This window comes from Orycteropus afer, unplaced genomic scaffold (assembly GCF_000298275.1).
Source record: "Orycteropus afer afer isolate SDZICR_OR568_19922 unplaced genomic scaffold, OryAfe1.0 scaffold00072, whole genome shotgun sequence".
Lineage (NCBI taxonomy): Eukaryota > Metazoa > Chordata > Mammalia > Tubulidentata > Orycteropodidae > Orycteropus > Orycteropus afer.
In genome coordinates this window covers 3,424,536-3,443,511 of record NW_006921659.1, presented here as the reverse complement: position 1 = coordinate 3,443,511, position 18,976 = coordinate 3,424,536, and the positions used below count along the sequence as shown (strand labels likewise).

The window sequence follows — 18,976 nt, the reverse complement described above, 5'->3', positions numbered from 1 at the left end:
AGAAGGCTGGCGGTTCAAACCCACCAGCCACTCCTCGGAAGGAAGATGGGGCAATCTACTTCCATAGTGATACCGCCTCAGAAACCCAAGGAGGGGTCGCTATGAGTCACTCTGACTCGACGGCACACAAAAACAGCAACAACATCCTGAGTATTGAACCTGAATTGTAGCTTACTTCCCTAATAAACCCCATAACCATGAGTATTGTCTGTGAGTTCTGTGTGGCCACTGCAAAGAATTATCAAATCCAGCAGAGAAGCTTAAGGGTCTTGGGAGGGATGGCTGGTGTCAGAATTGGTAAAAAGGCTGGAGGGTGATGGCACATCTGGCCTCATAGGAATAAGCTTTGGACTGTTGATGGTGATTCTGTCTCTTCCTTGTGAAGTTAGAGGAGGTCAGAAGATGCTGCCTCCATGTCCTTTTTGCAGATACATAAGATCTAAACAACACAATCAACCAACTAGATCTCATAGATGTACACAGAACACTCCACCAAACAACAGCACAATATACATTCTTTTCTACTGTATGTGGAAGTTTCTTCAGAACAGACTATATTTTAGGTCATAAAGGAAGCCTCAATAAATTTAAAAACATTGAAATACTACAAAGCATCTTGTCAGATCACAATGCTACAAATTAGAAATCAACAACAGGAAGATCAAGGGAAAATACAATCAATTTCCAAATACGTGGAAACCAAATAGTGACCTCTAAAAAACTACTGGGTAGTAGAAATGGAAAAAAAAAAAAAAAAAAAAAATCCTTGAATCAAATGAGAATGAAAAAACAACATACCAAAATCTATGGGACACAGCAAAAGCAGAGCTCAGAGGACAATTTACAGCAATAAATGCAACATCAGAAAAGAAGAGAGAACCAAAGTCAACACCTTAACTCAACATCTCCAACAATTAGAAAAATAGCAAAAAAACCTACAGTCAACAGAAGAAAGAAAATAATGAAGAGTCAAGTAGAAACAAATGAAACAGAAAACAAAAACAATAGAATCAAGAAAAAGTGGAAGTTGTTTCTTTGAAACGGTTAATAAAATTGACAAACCACTGGCAAATTTAACAAAGGAGAAGATGCAAATAACATAAATAAGAATGAAATAGAGGGTGGTCATGACAGAAGCTACTGAAATAAAAAGAATAATAACATAATATTATGAAGAACTGTACTCCAACAAATTTGAAAACCTAGAAGAAATGGACATATTTCTAGAAACACACACCTACTAAAACTAACATAATCTGAGGTAGAAAATTTGAAAAGGTCCATCACAAAAGAAGAAACTGGAAAAGTCATTAAAAAAAAAAAAAAAAAAAATCAGCTGCCAACCTCATCATCTTCCTAATGTCAGAACCCCATTCATCAGTGGTATGTACTTTGTGTAAGGTCATAACATGGACTTTTCAGATGCTTTGAACTGGTCATATACACTAGCAATTCACTGGAATTTCAAGGCAAAATCACCAACCTGCCAAAGAGAGCTTCTCATTTTTTTTTTTTTTTTTTTTAATTTTCAACTTAAACTTAGCTGTTGTCCAATTAAGCCTAAATATAGGTTAATTTGTAAATGGCAATGTTTGTTTTGAGGTTTTCTTCGGTAACTTGTTTCCTAAGCCTTTTGGGCCATCTCTAAAATTGATTCAGCTCTTTCATTCTTTTTCATGCGTTTTATGTAAGAAACCAAGTTTAGGACCATGTACCTTTTCTAATATATATATATATATATAGTACATTTGCTTTTTCTGCTGTGCTGATTTTTCACTTATAGTAGTGGTACCATTTTTGGATGTGTAATGTTTATACAAGAAAACTAAAATCTAATGAAATGTATAGCCCTATATACAGTCTAGATACTTTTTTTTGTAAAAAACAAGGCTAAATTAATGAACAAGAGTACTGAAAGTTTTCATCATTAAAAATCTACTGTATTTCTTGTGTATTAATATGACCATTTTTTCCCTATATATTATGTTCATATAGCTGAGTTTGTAATTTCTGTTTATGAGATCAGGTTGTCAGCATTTGTTGGTGTAAGTGAACATCACAGTTATCTTGAGTTGAGTTTAAGCCAAATACATACATAGAAAATTCCTATTAATGGAAGAAGATGATTTTTAGAATGTGTGTTAATTTCACTTTTGTATGTTTAACTTTTATTAAAATGCTTTTAAAATCTGTAGGGTGCATTAACCAGAGAGTGAACTCTTCAGCCATCAGTGTTGATAAAGTGATTAAGCCACCATGTACTTGCACACATCACTGCTACAGAAAAGAATACTGAGTATGTGATAAAGGTTTCAATAAATCTTTGAATACTTCTTCCATTAGAATTAAAAAATAGGTTTTTAAAGTACAAACTAGTTTTATTTTAAGGGCTTGTGCTATGTATAGAGGTGTTTGTAAATTTTTGGTGGAAGGGGAAAATAAAAGTTCTTATTTCGTGAAAAACAAACAAAAAAACTCCCAACAACAACAAGAAGTGCTGGCTTGGCTAACTTCACTGGAGAAGTCTACCAAACATTCAGAGAAGAGCTGACACCAATACTGCTCAAACTATTCCAGAACATAGAAAAGGATGGAATACTAACAAACTGATTTTATGAAGCAAGATAACTGTGACAACAAAACCAGGCAAAGACATCACTAAAAGAGAAAATTACAGACCAATATCCCTCATGAACATTGACACAAAAATTCTTAATAAATACTAGCCAACAGAATATGTAACACATCATGACTAAGTGGTGTTCAAGGATGGTTCAAGGACGGGACATGTAAAGATGATTCAGCATTAGAAAAGCAATTAATGTAATCCACCACATAAATAAAATAAAGGAAAAAACCACATGAATGTATCAATAGATGCAGAAAAGTCATTTGACAAAATCCAACACCTATTCTTGATAAAAAAAACATTCAGCAAAATAGAGATAGTAGGGAAATTCATCAGTATAATTAAAGGCATATACACAAAACAAATGGCCAACATTATTCTCAACAGACTGAAAACATTCCCCTTGCGGACAGGAACCAGACAAGGATGCCCTTTATTATCACTCCTACCCAACACTGTATTGGAAATCCTAGCCAGAGTAATAAGCCAAGAAAGGAAATAAAAGGCATCCAAATTGGCAAAGAAAAAGTAAAACTATCTCTATTTGCAGATGATATGATCCTATACACAGAAAATCCTAGGGTCTCAATAAGAAAACTACAGAATGAATAGAAGGATTCAGAAAAGTGGCAGGGTACAAGATCAACAAACAAAAACAGATGGATTCCGCTACACTAAGAGAACTCTGAAAAGGAAATCAAGAAAATAATACTATTCACAATAGCTACCAAAAAGATGAAGTACTTAAGAATATACCTAACTGGGTTGTTATTTTTTCATATTGAAAAGCAAACAACAAATGAACTACCTAGTATCTTTTGTAGTCTGACTTATGTTTTAGGTCCTAAATACTGTATGTCTTCCTGAATTCCTTCCAAGATATAGCCCAGCCACATTCATCTCTCTCACTCCTGGTTCTCTCACAGCCCTCTCTGTTTCTATTATTCCACATGGTAGTAAGAGAAGAGCTAATGTTTCTTAGGAGTCCCTGTGTAGTTCAAATGATTTAACATGCTTGGCAGCCAACTGGAAGGTTGGAGGTAAGTCCACCCTGAGGCCCATGGGAGGAAAGGCCTGGCAATCCACTTCAAAAAAATGAGCCACTGAAAACCCTTTGGAATACAGTTCTATTTTGACACACATGAGGTCATCATGACTTGGAGTCAACTTGATAGCAATTGGTTATTGGGTTAACATTTTGTATGGTTTTGCATTTTGCAAAGTACTTTTACATAAATGGCTTTTCTTATTGCGTCCTCCTGAGCCATTTAAGATCAATGTTATTAGTTTTCCCATTTTAGACATGAAAAAAATGAGACTTTGAGAGGTTAGGTGATTTGTCCAATATCCCCCAAATAAGTAAGAAGCTCCCCAGTAGATAATTCATTCAATTAACAATCATTTACACAACCATACCTACAATGTGTGGGCACTTGAAATATAAAATAGCACAATGCTCTGGAAAAAAAATAAATGGGCTGCGGATATGAACAGACCCTTCACCAAAGAAGATATTCAGGTGACTAACAAACATATGAAGAAATGATCATGATCATTAGCCATTGTTGTTGTTGTTATGTGCTGTCGAGTCCAACCCGACTCATAGCGACCCCTCCTTGGGTTTCCAAGGCAGTATCACTACGGAAGTAGATTGCCCAACATTCCTTCCGAGGAGTGGCTGCTGGGTTTGAACCTCCAGCCTTGTGGTTAGTAGTCAAGTACCTTAGGCACTATGCTACCAGAGCTCCTCATTAGCCATTGTTGTTATTGTTGTTGTTATGTGGCGTCGAGTTGGCCCCGACTCATAGCGACCCCTCCTTGGGTTTCCGAGGCAGTATCACTACAGAAGTAGGATTGCCCAACCTTCCTTCCAAGGAGTGGCTGGTGGGTTTGAACCGCCAGCCGTCTGGTTAGCAGGCAAGTGTCTTTAGCCACTGTGCTACCAAAGCTCCCATTAGCCATTAGAGAGATGCAAATCAAAACAATGATGAGATATCATGTTACCCTGACCTTAATAGCAAAGTTCAAAACAATAGGAAACAACAAATGTTGCAGGGGTATGGAGAGACTAGAACTCTCATATACTGCTGGTGGAACTGTAAAATGGTGCAACCACTGTGGAAAGTGGTATGGCATTTCCTTAAAAAGTTGGAAGTAGAAATAACATATGATCCAGCAATCCCACTACTAGGAATATATCCTAGAGAAATAAGAGCTGTGACACAAACAGACACATACACAACCATGATCATCACAGCATCATTCACAATAATAAAAAGATGGGAACAACCTAAGTGCCTATCCACAGATGTATAGATTAAAAAAAACCTACAGTACATACACACACTGGAATATTATGCAACCTTAAAGAATGATGATGAATCTGTGAAACCTTGTAACATGGATGAACTTAGAGGTCACTATGCTGAATGAAATTAGTCAGTCACAAAAGGACAAATATTGCATGAGATCACTACTGTAAAGCATCAAGAAAAGGTTTACACACAGAAAAAATCATTCTTTGAAGGTTACCAGGAGTGGGAGAGGAAGGGAGGCTAAATCACTGACTAGAGGATAGACAGGTATTAATTGGGTAAAGGGAAAGGCATGTATAATAAGGGGAAGGGCAGCACAAAATGATCAAGGCAGATGCCACAAAGAGGAGCACAAAAAATAAAGGCAACAAAGGTGAACACTACTAGATACACAATCCTGCAACAGCAGTAATAATAATAATCTACAAGGGATACATAGATAGATAATCAAGTTGAACATGGGTGGGAAGGTGAATGGGACTACCTCCAGAAATATGTATGGGTTTGACAGAGGGTATCTCTGCCTACCACCATTCGTCTGTCAGTCTGTCATATGGTGGTGGCTCACATGTTACTGTGATGCTGGCAGCTATGCCACTGGTATTTCAAATACCAGCAGGGTCACCCATGATGGACAGATTTCAGCAGAGTAATTGATAATTACTGGTAACTGGAATGCAAAAGTTAGAAACAAACAGGAAGCATCAGTAGTTGGCAAATACAGCCTTGGTGATAGGAATAGCTGCATGTTTATGCCAAGAAATTTGGAAAACAGCTACTTGCCCAATTGACTGAAAAAGATCCATATTTGTGCTCATTCCAAAGAAGGGTGATCCAACAGAATGAGGAAATTATGGAACAATATAATTAATATCATATACAAGTAAAATTGTGCTGAAGATAATTCAAAAACAATTATAGTATTACATCAACAGGGAGCTGCCAGAAATTCCAGCTAGATTCAGAAGAGAGCATGGAGCTACGGAGATCACTGCTGATGTCAGATGGGTCTTGGATGAAAACAAAGAAGACAAGAAAGATGTCTACCTGTATTTTACTGACCATACAAAGGCATTTGACTGTATGGATCATAACAAATTACGGATAGCATTGTGAAGAACAGCAATTCTAGAACACTTAATTGTGCTCATGAGGAAGCTGTACATAGATCAGTTATTCAAAAAGAACAAGGGGATATTGCATGGTTTAAAATCAGGAAGGGTGTACATCAGGGTTGGATCCTTTCACCACACCTATTCAATCTGAATGATGAGCAAATAATCCAAGAAGGTGGACTATATGAAGAAGAAAACGGCATCAAGATTGGAGGAAGACTCATTAACAACCTGTGATATGCAGACGACACAACCTTGCTTGCTGAAAGTGAAGAAGACTTGGAGCACTTACTGATGAAGATCAAAGACAACAGTCTTCAATGTGGATTACACCTCAACATAAGAAAACAAAAATCCTCACAACTTGACCAATAAGCAACATCATGAACAATGGAGAGAAGATTGAAGTTGTCAAGAATTTCATTTTACTTGGATCCACAAGCAAAGCCCATGGAAGCAGCAGTCAAGAAATCAGATAGCGTATTGCACTGGGTAAATCTGCTGCAAAAGACCTTTCTAAAGTGTTTAAACCAAAAAACCAAACCCACTGCCATCAAGTTGATTCCAATTCATAGCAACCTCCATTGGGTTTCCAAAGCTGTAAATCTTCACAGAAGTAGATTGCCCCATCTTCCTTCCACAGAGTGGCTGGTGGATTTGAACCACCAACTTTTTGGTTAGTAATCAAATGCCCTAGGCACTGCGCCACCAGAGCTCCTTCTAAAGTGTTTAAGAGCAAATATATCATTTTGAAGACTAAGGTGCACTTGACCCAACCCGTGGTATTTTCAATAGCCTCACACGCATGCAAAAGCTGGACAATGACTAAAGAAGACTGAAGAAGAACTGATACATTTGGATTTTTTGTGAAGAATACTGAAAATATCACAGACTACCAGAAGAACAAACAAATCATCTTGGAAGAAGTACAGCTGGAATGCTTCTTAAAATCAAGAATAGCCCAACTTTGTGTCATGTACTTTGGTCATGTTATCAGATGGGCCAGTCCCTGGAGAAGGATATCCTGCTTGGTAGAGAGTCAGTGAGAACAGGGAAGACCCTTGTGGTCATTAAGGTTATGTATCAATTTGGCTGGTCCTGGTTTTGAGTGGCTGAGCAGCTAGATGTAGTTATTCCCCATGATGACACTGGTAATCAACTCCATGGTAGAATCTTCTGTGAGCAGCTGAGTAGCTGCCTTAGGGATGTGGTCCAATATATAAGAAGCAGCTTTAAGAAAGGTCTTGAGCTTTCTGACACACTTGGATCCTGAATTTAGCTGAGTCTTCATTCAGCAGCCCGACATGTTATGTGCCAATCTTGGGACTGTTTCTGGACTTGAACTAGTAGCCTGCCCTGTTGCTTGATAATCTTGGAACTGTGCCATCTTACTTGTCAACCTTGGGTTTGTCAGCCTCAGCAGCCAGCAGCTGACACACTTAAGAGAAGCCTCCACCTCCAGTGGGCCAGGAACAAGAGGCAGAGCTAAAGCCCAAGGTTGAGGGGCAATCACCCAGCCCTTAGAACTGGCACTTTGAACTCATATTCTAGCCTCCTGAACTGAAAGAGAATAAATCCCTGTTTGTTAAAGTCATCACTTGTATTTCTGTTACAGTAGCACTAGACAACCAAAACAACCTCAAGGAGAGATACTGACACAGCGTCTGTGACAATCAGCTCAAGCACAGCAAGGATCTTGAATACGGCGCAGAAGGAGGCAGTGTTTTGTTCTGTAGTACAGAGTATCACAAATTCAGAGCCAACTCAGTGCACTTAACAACCTAACAACATCTGTACCTATGTATTTATATGTGCTGCAAATATATCCATGAATATGGATACTAGGGCATACAGAGGGCAAAGTTATGAAAATTTCTTAGTTATAACCAAACACCTTGAGGGAATGAGTCTCAGGGGATGCTAAGATTAACTGGCATAACATGTTACACAAATACAATGTTCTACAAATAGCCATCTAAGGAGCATCTATTTGTCCCTCCACATCTGAAGCAAACAAGAGTGAAGAAAATCAAATACGCAGGGGAACAATTAGTGCAAAAGACAAATGAACCATGTGAACTCCAACATCCAAGACCTTGAGACCAGAAGACTAGATGGTCCTTGTCTACCACTGCTGACTGCTCTGAAAGGGATCACTATAGGAGGTCCCGGATACAGTGGGAGAAAACGTGCAACAAAACTCAAAAGCATTAAAAAAGAAAAAACAACTCAGGCTTCTTGGTCTTCTTGATGACTGGTGAAACCTCCAAGATTATGGCCCTTAGACATCCTTCAAGCTGGGAACCAAACTCCACCCCTGTGGCCCAACTTCCAGTCAAAGGATAGACTGGCCTAAAGGTGAACAGTGATATTCTCAATAGAACAATCAATGATACGAGATCAAGAAGGCAGGATTTGTCCAGGGATGGAGCAAGGAAGGCAGGACATGGGAAGGAAGGACAGTGGAAGTGGTGGCATGGGATGGAAATGGGAAGAATGCTGCTGTTGCATTGATTGTGGGGATTGTAGTCAATGTCACAAAACAGAATGTGTATGGATTATTGAATGGAAAACCAATTTGCTCTTAAATTTTCACCCAAATCACAATTAAAAAAATTAAAAAAAGAATAATAGGATTATGTCATACTCTTTTTGAAAAGCTCTGTTGGTTCAGTTTCTTCTTGGATAAAAACTAACCTCTTGGTTCACAATTAACAGTAAATCATAATCTGGCCTCAACTTTTCTGTAATGGAACTCTGTGGGATTTTTTTTTTTTTTTTTTTAAATCCTACTTAACATCTGAATACCCTTCCTAATTAGGGAAATTCCCACAGGGCTCCACCACCCTCTACAGAAACCAAAGGGGCCAGATTCTCCCTATACTTGTGGTGTGACAGCCAGGGTATGAGGATTTGACCTGGCTGGACCAGTCAGTTGCTTCTACCTGAGACACTAGATTATAAGGAGTGATCCAAAAACACAGAGAGTTGAGAAATTATTCATGATGAAAGTGGCAATACAAATCCAGGGCCAGCAGCACCCACGGTAGCATCCCAGCCTATGGCATGATAGGTCATGTTTTCCCACTCCCAGGCTTCCTCGGCTCCCACCTGTTTTCCAAAAGCTGGTTCTCCAGCTTTCCTGTCAATTGTCAGATAACGAGTATCCTTTCAACACATCCCTTTCCTCCTTAAATGAACCACAGTAGCTTGGTATTGTCAGCATCCAGAACTGTGACCAACACTCTCATTTTCCCAGCCTCTTTTCCCACTAATTCTGCCCTCTTTGTTGTTCTCTGCCATTCCCAGAGTATTCCACGGACTTCCAGACCACTATTCCTTTGGAAATTAACTGCTAGAACATTAATTTCCACTCACATCCTAGAGTTTCTAGTATTTTCAAAGTGCATCACTTACACAACCTAACATTCACCAAGTATCTCTTTTGTTTCAGGTCCTGTTTTGGGCATTAGTTAAACAGGAATGAATACACAAGTTCTTTGCCTTTATATAGCTCAGATCCTAGCATTGGGTCATCTTGTGGACACAGGCCACCAGACACAAAATTATTTTTAACACATGGTAGTTGTTCTACAATGAAAAATATTTTTACCTCTGTGGCCATTCCATCCTGAGGTGTGTCTCTTGTCCATCTAGACCTCACACTTCATGAGTGTCCTCTGGCAGCGAACACCTTCCCACTGCCACAGCCTGCCCAGACCTGGCTGCCAACTATGTGTCATGATTAAAATGTCACCTTTCTTCTCAATCAAAATGTCCATTCTCTTAGTGTAACAGCTCTCACTTAGGATTACGTGAAAATATTTCCCATTAAAGGTGAATGAATGGTAAGATCAACCTTGTTCAAAGGCTCTTTATGTTTTATGATGAGTATAATTAGTGCATATAATCTTTAATGGGAAGTAGAAATACATGAACAGGGATGTCCTCCCTGTGCAGCCTGTCTACATGAAACACACTTGCTTACCACACCAGCAGGCCAAACCCTGCCATATCGCGGTCCTTTGCCACTAGATAGCAAGGTCATTGAAGACTTAAAGTCTCCTGCTTATTTACACCTCTTTTGTTAGGTTATCAATAATTAGTGCTTACTCAGTACAAATGATTAAAGGACCCAACATTAAAAAAAAAAAAATCAGGGTAACTTGCCTTGGTGTCGCTTAAGAACTTAGCGGAATAATCCAAAGTCAGTGCCTCATAAAGTGCAAGGGGCTTAACATCAAGTATATCCCACACCTTGTGAGCCCATTTCTGCAGCTCAAGTGCATCACCCAGGAACTGATCGTTAACAAAACATATCACGGAGGAAGAACATTCCCAGGTTTCACCCTTGAGTTCCTGTAAAGAAAAAGGACAAAAAAAAAAAAAAAAGTTATGAGAGGAAAGAAAAAAACTTGCTTAACTCACAAGCCAGAGCCTGTTATCAATACTAGGATTTAACTTATTTTTTCTATAAAATCTTAAAAATATGTATCTGTTGCCATCTTTTAGAATTTTGCTCTCAAAAATAATTTAATTAAACATAGAATTACCATAACACTAAAAACCAAACCAACTGCCATCAAACTGATTCCAACTCATGGCCACCCCACGTGTTTCAGAACAGAACTGTGCTTCATAGAGTTTGCATGGCTCTGACCTTGCAGAAGCAGATTGCCAGGCCTTTCTTCTGAAGCACCTCTGGGTGGGTTCGAACCCCTTACTTTTCAGTCAGTAGCCTAGTGCTTAACTGTTTGCACTACCCAAGGACTCCAGAATTACAGTATAGCATAGCAATTCCACTCCTACTATATACCCAAAAGAACTGAAAGCAGGAATGCAGCTACTTATACACAAATGTTCACTGCAGCACTGGTCACAACAGCCAAAAGGTGGAAACATCTAAATGTCCAACCATAGATGAATGGATAAACAAACTGTGGTTTATTCATACAGTGGAATATTACTCAGCCATAAAGAGAAATAAAGTTGTGATATATGCATGTTGCAACATGGATGAATCTTGAAAACATTATGCTGAGTGAAATAAGTTAGATACAAAGGACAAATGTCATGTCATATATACATGATCCCACTTACAAAAAATATTTAGATTACCAAGTGTAAAGAGATCAAAATTTATTAGTGGTTAGCAGGGGTGGGAGGGAAGAGGAAAGGGGGAGGTGTCTTTGCTTAGGGGACACTGAGTTTCTGTGGAGGAAAAAAAAAAAAAAAAAAACCCATTGCCGTCCAGTTGATTCAACTCACAGCAACCCCTCCTTGGGTTTCCGAGGTGGTATCTCTATGGAATTAGATTGCTTAATCTTCCTTTTGAGGAGTGGCTGGTGGGTTTGAACCGCCAGCCTTCTGGTTAGCAGTCAAATGCCTTAGGCACTACTCCTGAAATGAATAGTAGTGATGGTTGCACAGTATGATAAATATAATTAATATCACTGAATTATACATGTGAAAAATGTTTAAATGGTGATGCTTTATTACATTCTGACCACAATAAAAAAAATTAAGAATATTTTCAAGAATCTGACATCACTGAAACCAAGAATGATCTAAAAAGTAATCTTACAAATATTATAATCCAAAATGTGGTACATACATACAGTGGAATATTAACAAAACCAAACTCACTGCTGTTGAATCGGATCAGACTCATAGCTACCCCTCCTTGGGTTTCCAAGGTGGTATCACTATGGAAGTAGATTGCCCAATCTTCCTTCCGAGGAGTGGCTAGTGGGTGTGAACCACCAGCCTTCTGGTTAGCAGTCAAATGCCTTAGGCACAAAGCCACCAGAGCTCCTAATGGAATAGTACTTAGCATAAAGAGAAATGAAGTGTTACAACATGGATGAGCCTTGAAAACATGGTAAGTGCAGTCAGAGAGTCACAAAAGGGTAAATATTGCATAATCCCACTTACATGTAATATCTAGAACAGACAAATGTATATAGACCAGAGTTCATTAGTGGTTACTAGGGGCAGGTAGCATAGTGCCTAAGGCACTTGACTGCTAACCAGAAGGCTGGTGGTTCAAACCCACCAGCCACTCCTCGGAAGGAAGGTGGGGCAATTCTACTTCCGTAGTGATACTGCCTCGGAAACCCAAGGGGGGGTCGCTATGAGTTGGGGCCGACTCGACGGCATATAACAACAACAACAGGGGCAGGAAGGAGGGGCAATGGGAAGGAATTAAGGAAGCACAGAGTATCTGTTTATAGTGATGGGAAACTTGGCAACTGATGATAGTTGCCCAACATAATTAACATAATTGTTGTCACTGAATTGTACATGCAAAAAATGTACAATTCAAAAAAAATTGAATTGGCAAGTGTTGTGTTACATAGTTCTTACAATAGTAAAAATATTTTAATCATAGAAAATAGATGGTTACCTAATAATAAAAATCACTGTGTGCCTAGCATACTCATTACATTAACTTGAAAACAAAATGTGGTCTCTGGCTTTATTTCTAAAGTGCATTTTACTGTTTACATACTTGGACAGGTTCTGAATTCTGGGTAAGATATGGTTTCCAATGCAAAGGTCAAGAAATGCTTTTTTGATGGAAGAGGTGAGGGTGAAGGGAATTAAGTGTTTTCATTTACACAACCGTGATGGTCAACCTCCTAACTCCCCAGTGTGTGGCTCCAGACGCATCTGGTTTATCATTTGCCAGTCCTGGCACAACCATAAATAATTTGGGACAGCAGTTCTCAAACGTTAGCAGGCATCAGAATCACTGGGGAAGGAGGGGGGCGGTCATCAAACCACAGATTCTTGCCCGACTACCATTAGCGAATACTTTGATCAAAGATTCTAAAGAAGAATCCTGATCAAAAGGGGGAAAATAAAGAACAGAATTTTAACTCCCCACAGAATCCAGGCTTTCTGGAGCCATGGAGGCTGGATGAATCCCTAAAACTATTACCCTGAAATAATCATTAACACTTAAACCTATAGCATCCCCTGAAGTCTTCTTAAAACCAACAATAGTTTAACTTAATTAAATTGTAAAGAATGTCTGCCTTGAGCATCAGGCTCTTTTAAGAACTATTTATAGGGTCAGTGAGTTTATATTAATGGGGAGGAACAATTTGAAAACAGGGTGAGAATGGCTGCACGACCTGAAGAATGTAATCAATGTCACTGAACTGTACATGCAGAAATTGTTGAATTAGTGTGTTCTGCTGTGTATACTCTCAAAAACAAATAAAAACAAGAAACAGACTCTTGAGCCCTATGTGTTTCTGATTCAGAAATGGAGCCTGAGAACTTTTTAACTTTTTATTTTGATTAGAGTGAAAGTTTATACAGCAAATTGGTATTCAGTCCAACTGTTCATACACAGTGTGTTTCATGACACCGAGTGCAGACGCCACAATGTAGCAGCACTCTTCCCACTTCCCCCCTGCACTTACCATTTCCATCTGTTCTTCTTTCCTATCCCTTCTTGCCATCTAAGATTTATCCCTTGGCAAATGCTGTCCTTTTGATCCCATATGGTTAATTGTTTTAAAGAGTGCTACCTCCCTGATGTTAGTGTTCACCCCATAGGCTTGTCTATTGTTTGGCTGAGAGTTGAGCTACAAGGATGATTTCAGTTCCAGGCTTGCAAGGTGACTAAGAGCCATAGTCTAAGGGGCCCAACTGAACCAAAAAATCAAACCCACAGCTATGGAGTCAATTCTGACTCATAGCGACCTTACAGGGCAGAGTAGAACTACCCCCACAGAGTTTCTAAGGCTGAAAAACTTGTATATTTTTACAGAAGCAGAATGTCTCATTTTTCTTCCACGGAGTGGCTGGTGAGTTCAAATCATGGACCTTTTGGTTATCAGCTGAATGTGCTAACCACTATGCCACCAGAGCTCCAGGGGGATCCACTAGTCTCTATCAAACCAAAGCCTGGTCTTTATTATTCTGAGTTTTGCTCCACATTTTTTCCCCACTTTGTCCAGGACCTTCGAAGTATCGCCATCCCTTCCTGAGTGATTGGCAGCTAACCAGGTGGGGCCTGGGAATTTGCATTTCCAACAACATCCCAGGAAATGCAGATTCTGCTGGTCCGTCTCACACTTTGAGAAACACTGGCTTGGGGAACTGTTTGGAAAGCTTGCTAACTTGCTCCATTCTCAGCTCCCCCGCTCAGGATAGTTAATATTCTATTATTCACCTCCCCTATGGAAGATGGGGCAATCTGTTTCCGTAGTGATACTGCCTCGGAAACCCAAGGAGGGGGTCACGATGAGTCGGGTCCATAACAACAACCACCACCACCCTTATCAAAACCTGCTTCCAAGAAGAGAGGATAATTGCTTGAGCTGAACTATAAATCGCTGTTACAGCCTTTGGGTAAATTTTCCCTAGAGCAAATTGGCTTAAATTTATCAATATTATCACATTTTATAGAACCCAAAGCTTAAAAATGGGGGAAAAAAAATTTACTTGTGGATATTTTAGTTAGTCTGGTGAAAGAGATGTAGTGTGCAGCGGAAGGTAGGTAAGCTTTAGTCTGGGGCTAAAGCTGAAGATATTAATGTACTTGACTTCTCTGTGTCTCTCCATACAGGAGGATATCATCTCACCCACAGGACAGGGGACTAGGTAGGACCTGGTGGTTTCTAAGGCTTTCCAGTGCTAAGATACGTGATGCTACCTTCTTAGAGAGAAGAAAGAGGCTTACCCCCAAAACCCCAGTACCATCTCTCACGGGTGGTATTAGATTCTGCTAAAGCATAGGACAGGAGCTCTGGTGACATTGTGCCTAAGGCATGTGGCTGCTAACCAGAAGGTTGGCAGTTCATACCAACCAGCCACTCCTTGAAAGGAAGATTGGGCGATCTACTTCCATAGTGATACTACCTCGGAAACCCAAAGAGGGGTCGCTATGAGTAGGATCCGACTTGACGGCATTGAGTTTAGTGAGTTAAAGCATAAGACCAGCTCAGACCTAGTTAAGTGAGTTGAGTCACTGAAACCTCCAGTGTGCTAAGAAATACGAACGTAACACAAAACACAATGCTCATGTTGGAAGACAAAACATCTTCCTGAAAAGAAAGACAAGGTTAAGGTGCTAAGTACCAGACGATGGGGGTAGGGAAGGGAAAGAAAGAAGGATAAGGAATAAAGAATAGGTGGAAAGAGGCATCAGTGATTAACTAGAGAGCCTCCTTCAGCCCCCATGAGAAAGGCAGGAGAAAGAGAGGAGAACACACAAAACATGCAAGGTCAGTAACCTAGACAAAGAGGGAGGGAAACTAGGGAACAGAATTCACACCGATCTTGAAGAGTACAATGGGAGTATGTAAGGGGCGGGGGCACAAACCACAAAGCAAGGGCATGGGTTCACATCTTTCCTGTAGGTGGAGAGTGCAACACTGCTAGGCAGCCGAAGTTTGATGGTAAGAATTAAGTAAAAACACATAGATCGAATATATTGTATTTTTACGCAAATAACACAGGCCTTCTATGCTTGTTTACCAACTGTTCCCTGCACCCATCACACTCCCCCACCCCCACCCCCACATATTTTCCTAAGTGCTGCTATGTCAATTTTTTTTTTACATGTTTGCTGTAAAAAAAAAAAGCATTTACAAAAATACTTGGATGGGGGGAGAATGTGGTTGGCAAACAAACATAGAAGCCATGTGTTATCTGCATAAAATACAGTCATCAGTTAGATGTAAGAGATAAATGTGGTTACTAATCTTTATGCGACCAAAGGGTAACAGTAACATTAAAGCACAGATGAGAAGTTTAGGGGCAGTGAGCCTAACTCAATGGAGGCGAAACAACTAGAGCAGAAATAAGGAGAATGTTGACACAAGTAAAGAATGTAAGTAACCAGTGTCACCGAAAAATGTGCAGAAATGATTAAATGGAAGCATGCTCTGACGTGTATATTTTCACCAAAATAAAATAAAAATGGTTACTATGAGCATGGACTTTGGAGTCATACTGTCTGGGTTCAAATCCTGGGTTCAAACCACTTCTTTGGACCTGTTGTTTTAAACTTTGTCTCAGTTTCCTCAACTATAGTAAAATGAGGATCCAAACTCACTGCCATGAAGTCAGACTCGACTCATAGCGACCCTTCCTTGGGTTTCAGAGGCGTTATCACTATGGAAGCAGATCACCCAAGCTTCCTTCCAAGGAGTGGCTGGTGGGAGTAAAACCCATATTACAAAAGTTGTCATTAGGGTGATCTACTGTCTCACTTTGCCCAGGAATGTCCCAGTTTAAACACTGAAATTCTCATACCCTGGGAAACTCTTTAGACCTAGGCACATCGGGATGGCTGGTCATCCTAGCTGTTTTAAGGATTACAGTACATATGTTTGTTACTCACACAGTCTCTGGCATATAATAGCAGTACCAGCTGTCATCAAGTCATTTCAACTCCTGGCGCCCCTATGCATACAGAGCACAAATGCTTCATAAGATTTTCAAGGCTGTGACCTTTCAGAAGCAGGTCACCAGGACTTTCTTCTGAGGTGCCTCTGAGTGGGTCTGAACCACCAACCTTCTGGTTAGTAGTCAAGTGCTTAATAGTTTCTGTCACCCAGGGACCTAGCACATATTAAATATCATATACGTGTCTGCTGTTATTCTATATGTATTTCAATGAAAATGTACCATGGCTGTGAAAATGACATGAGATTAACAAATGATACTCTTGACTCAAGGTCCCTAAGTGGTGCAAATGGTTTGTACTCAGCTGCTAACCTGAAGTTTGGCGGTTCAAACCCATCTGGCAATATTGTGGAAGAAAAGGCTTGGCAATCTGCTTCCATTACAATTACAACCAAGAATTTGCCCCAAAACAAAAGTTCAGAAGGCAGGAAGGACAGGAAGGAAGGAGAACAGAGATGGGGAACCCAGGAGGAAGTAGGAAGAATGCTGTTACAACTGAGGGAATCGCAACTAATGACAAGAAACAAAATGTGTAAGAATTGTTGCATGGAAAACTAATTTGCTCTGTAAACTTTCACCCAAATCACAATTAAAGAAAAGAAAAGAAAGAAATAGGTTTTTAAAAAAACCAGCAGTAACCCAAGGCCTATTACAGCCAATAAAACCGTATGGAGTAGTTCTACCCTGTGATACATGGGGTCACCGTGAATCAGTACTAACTTTATGGCAGCTAATAAATATGAGTCGGGGCTGACTCGACGGCACATAACAACAACAACAATGACAATAACAGCTACAACATTCTTGTCTCAGTCTCTTACACAATTCATGTGACTGAGCAGATTGTAAAGTGGTCTCATAAAACAACACTATCTACATGATACTTGATCATAGGATCACAGGATATCCTTGTGTGACCAAGCACAGAACAGTCAAAACTACTTGGGTCAAAGGAAATAGGATTTCGTCAGCCACTGTGGAGATGGGGTGATGCAGAGATACCAGGACTGGGACTCTACAGGACTAGGTCAGGGACAGCAAGCAGGAGGCATACCCTACCCCCCAAACACAAGACAGTGCTTAGCCAGGAGGCCAGCCACCTCAGAACCCTCATCACAACCTCCAGGCAGCACTACCAACTAATCAAGGCTTGCACCCAAGAGGAAACTATCTGCCATCCTGGACTAAGCTCTGCTAGCCTTCAATGCTGGGGTTCTCCAAGGATACTGTTAGAGGAAGAATATGGAGAAGGAAGCCTCAACTAGAACAGGCTGCCCTCTGGGAATGTGGTGCCTGGCATCAAAGCCTCCCCAGGCAACTGCCTCACACAAGCCCTTCTGCTAAACCAGTGCTATACCCTGTCAACACGTTCCAGAGTAAAGGTCAAGAAGAATGGCAGGCCACAGTAACCTGGTGCCAGGGTGTCACAGGTAGCGTGAGTGAGTGACATGCAGGAAAGAGTGACAACCAGCAACAGGGGTAAAAGTAGCACTGAGAGTCTGACACTTACCTTTATCACATGACTTGCAGAAGAAAATTCTGTAAGTGTTTCACTTTGTGTTTTTTAGTAAGACTGAGAAAATGGCTGAAATAATTTAGGGAACATATATAATTTAAGAAATAAAAGTCCAGTTGCACTAAAATTATCGCTTTAGTTTTTCCATATCAATGCAAAGGTAAGTAAGTCCAGCAAAGCGTTGTTCTATTTGATAATACCTTCCATGCCCCAAATACCCTTTACCCTTTTTTTCTCCTGCAGATATTGATCCCACGCAAATTCTTGAAGAGGAACTATTATAGGATCTTCAAACTTGGATGGATAAGTAGTCTTCAGACTCTAGGTTTTAAAATAAAATAATTATTTTAGAGTAAGTTTTCTTTTCAAATATAAACCATTTCCCCTGATTTTTATGGGGCTTCCAGGAAGTTTTAGACCACACACACATGGGCCATAGTCTGACGTACATAGGTATCTCGTGCCTGCTCCCAGAAGCCCTGTGCTTACCTCCTTAAGGCACGGTACATATTGGGCTCTCATTTATTTCCCACCCCTGGTGTATAAGCTCCTTTGAGAGCAAAGGCTATGTCTCAGTCTTCCTATATTCCCAGCTAGCATATCTGGCATATAATGGACTATTCAGACATGGCAATAGAATAAATAAATGAGTTTATACCAATAGTTTTGTGACCTGCTATATGCTTTTTAGGACCAGTTTCTCCCTAAATTAAACTCTTACCTCAGTGATCTATAGATAACTCTACTTGTAACTACAGTCAATAAATATTGTTGCTTTTAGTCACTGATTACAAAAATGACAAGGAGGCCACATGTTCTGACCTCCTCTAACCCTACAAGGGGAAGGCAGGATTACCAGCAGTAACCCAAGGCCTATTACATCAATTCCTATGTATTTGGTGTCTGCTATGAGTAGCTCTGGTAGCATAGTGGCTAAAGCACTTGACTGCTAACCAGAAGGCTGGCGGTTCAA

At 40.0% G+C, this 18,976-nt stretch overlaps 1 protein-coding gene across 1 annotated transcript in view; it reads right to left on the bottom strand.

The window, feature by feature from the left end:
• PPIL6 (peptidylprolyl isomerase like 6) overlaps positions 1–18,976 on the bottom strand; it is a 70,347-nt gene that overhangs the window by 48,380 nt on the left and 2,991 nt on the right. The window contains exons 2-3 of the mRNA XM_007940860.1: positions 18,229–18,324; positions 10,230–10,418 (exon numbers count right to left, since the gene is read on the bottom strand). Coding sequence (XP_007939051.1) covers positions 10,230–10,418; positions 18,229–18,324 — 285 coding nt within the window. The remainder of the gene's footprint in view (positions 1–10,229; positions 10,419–18,228; positions 18,325–18,976) is intronic.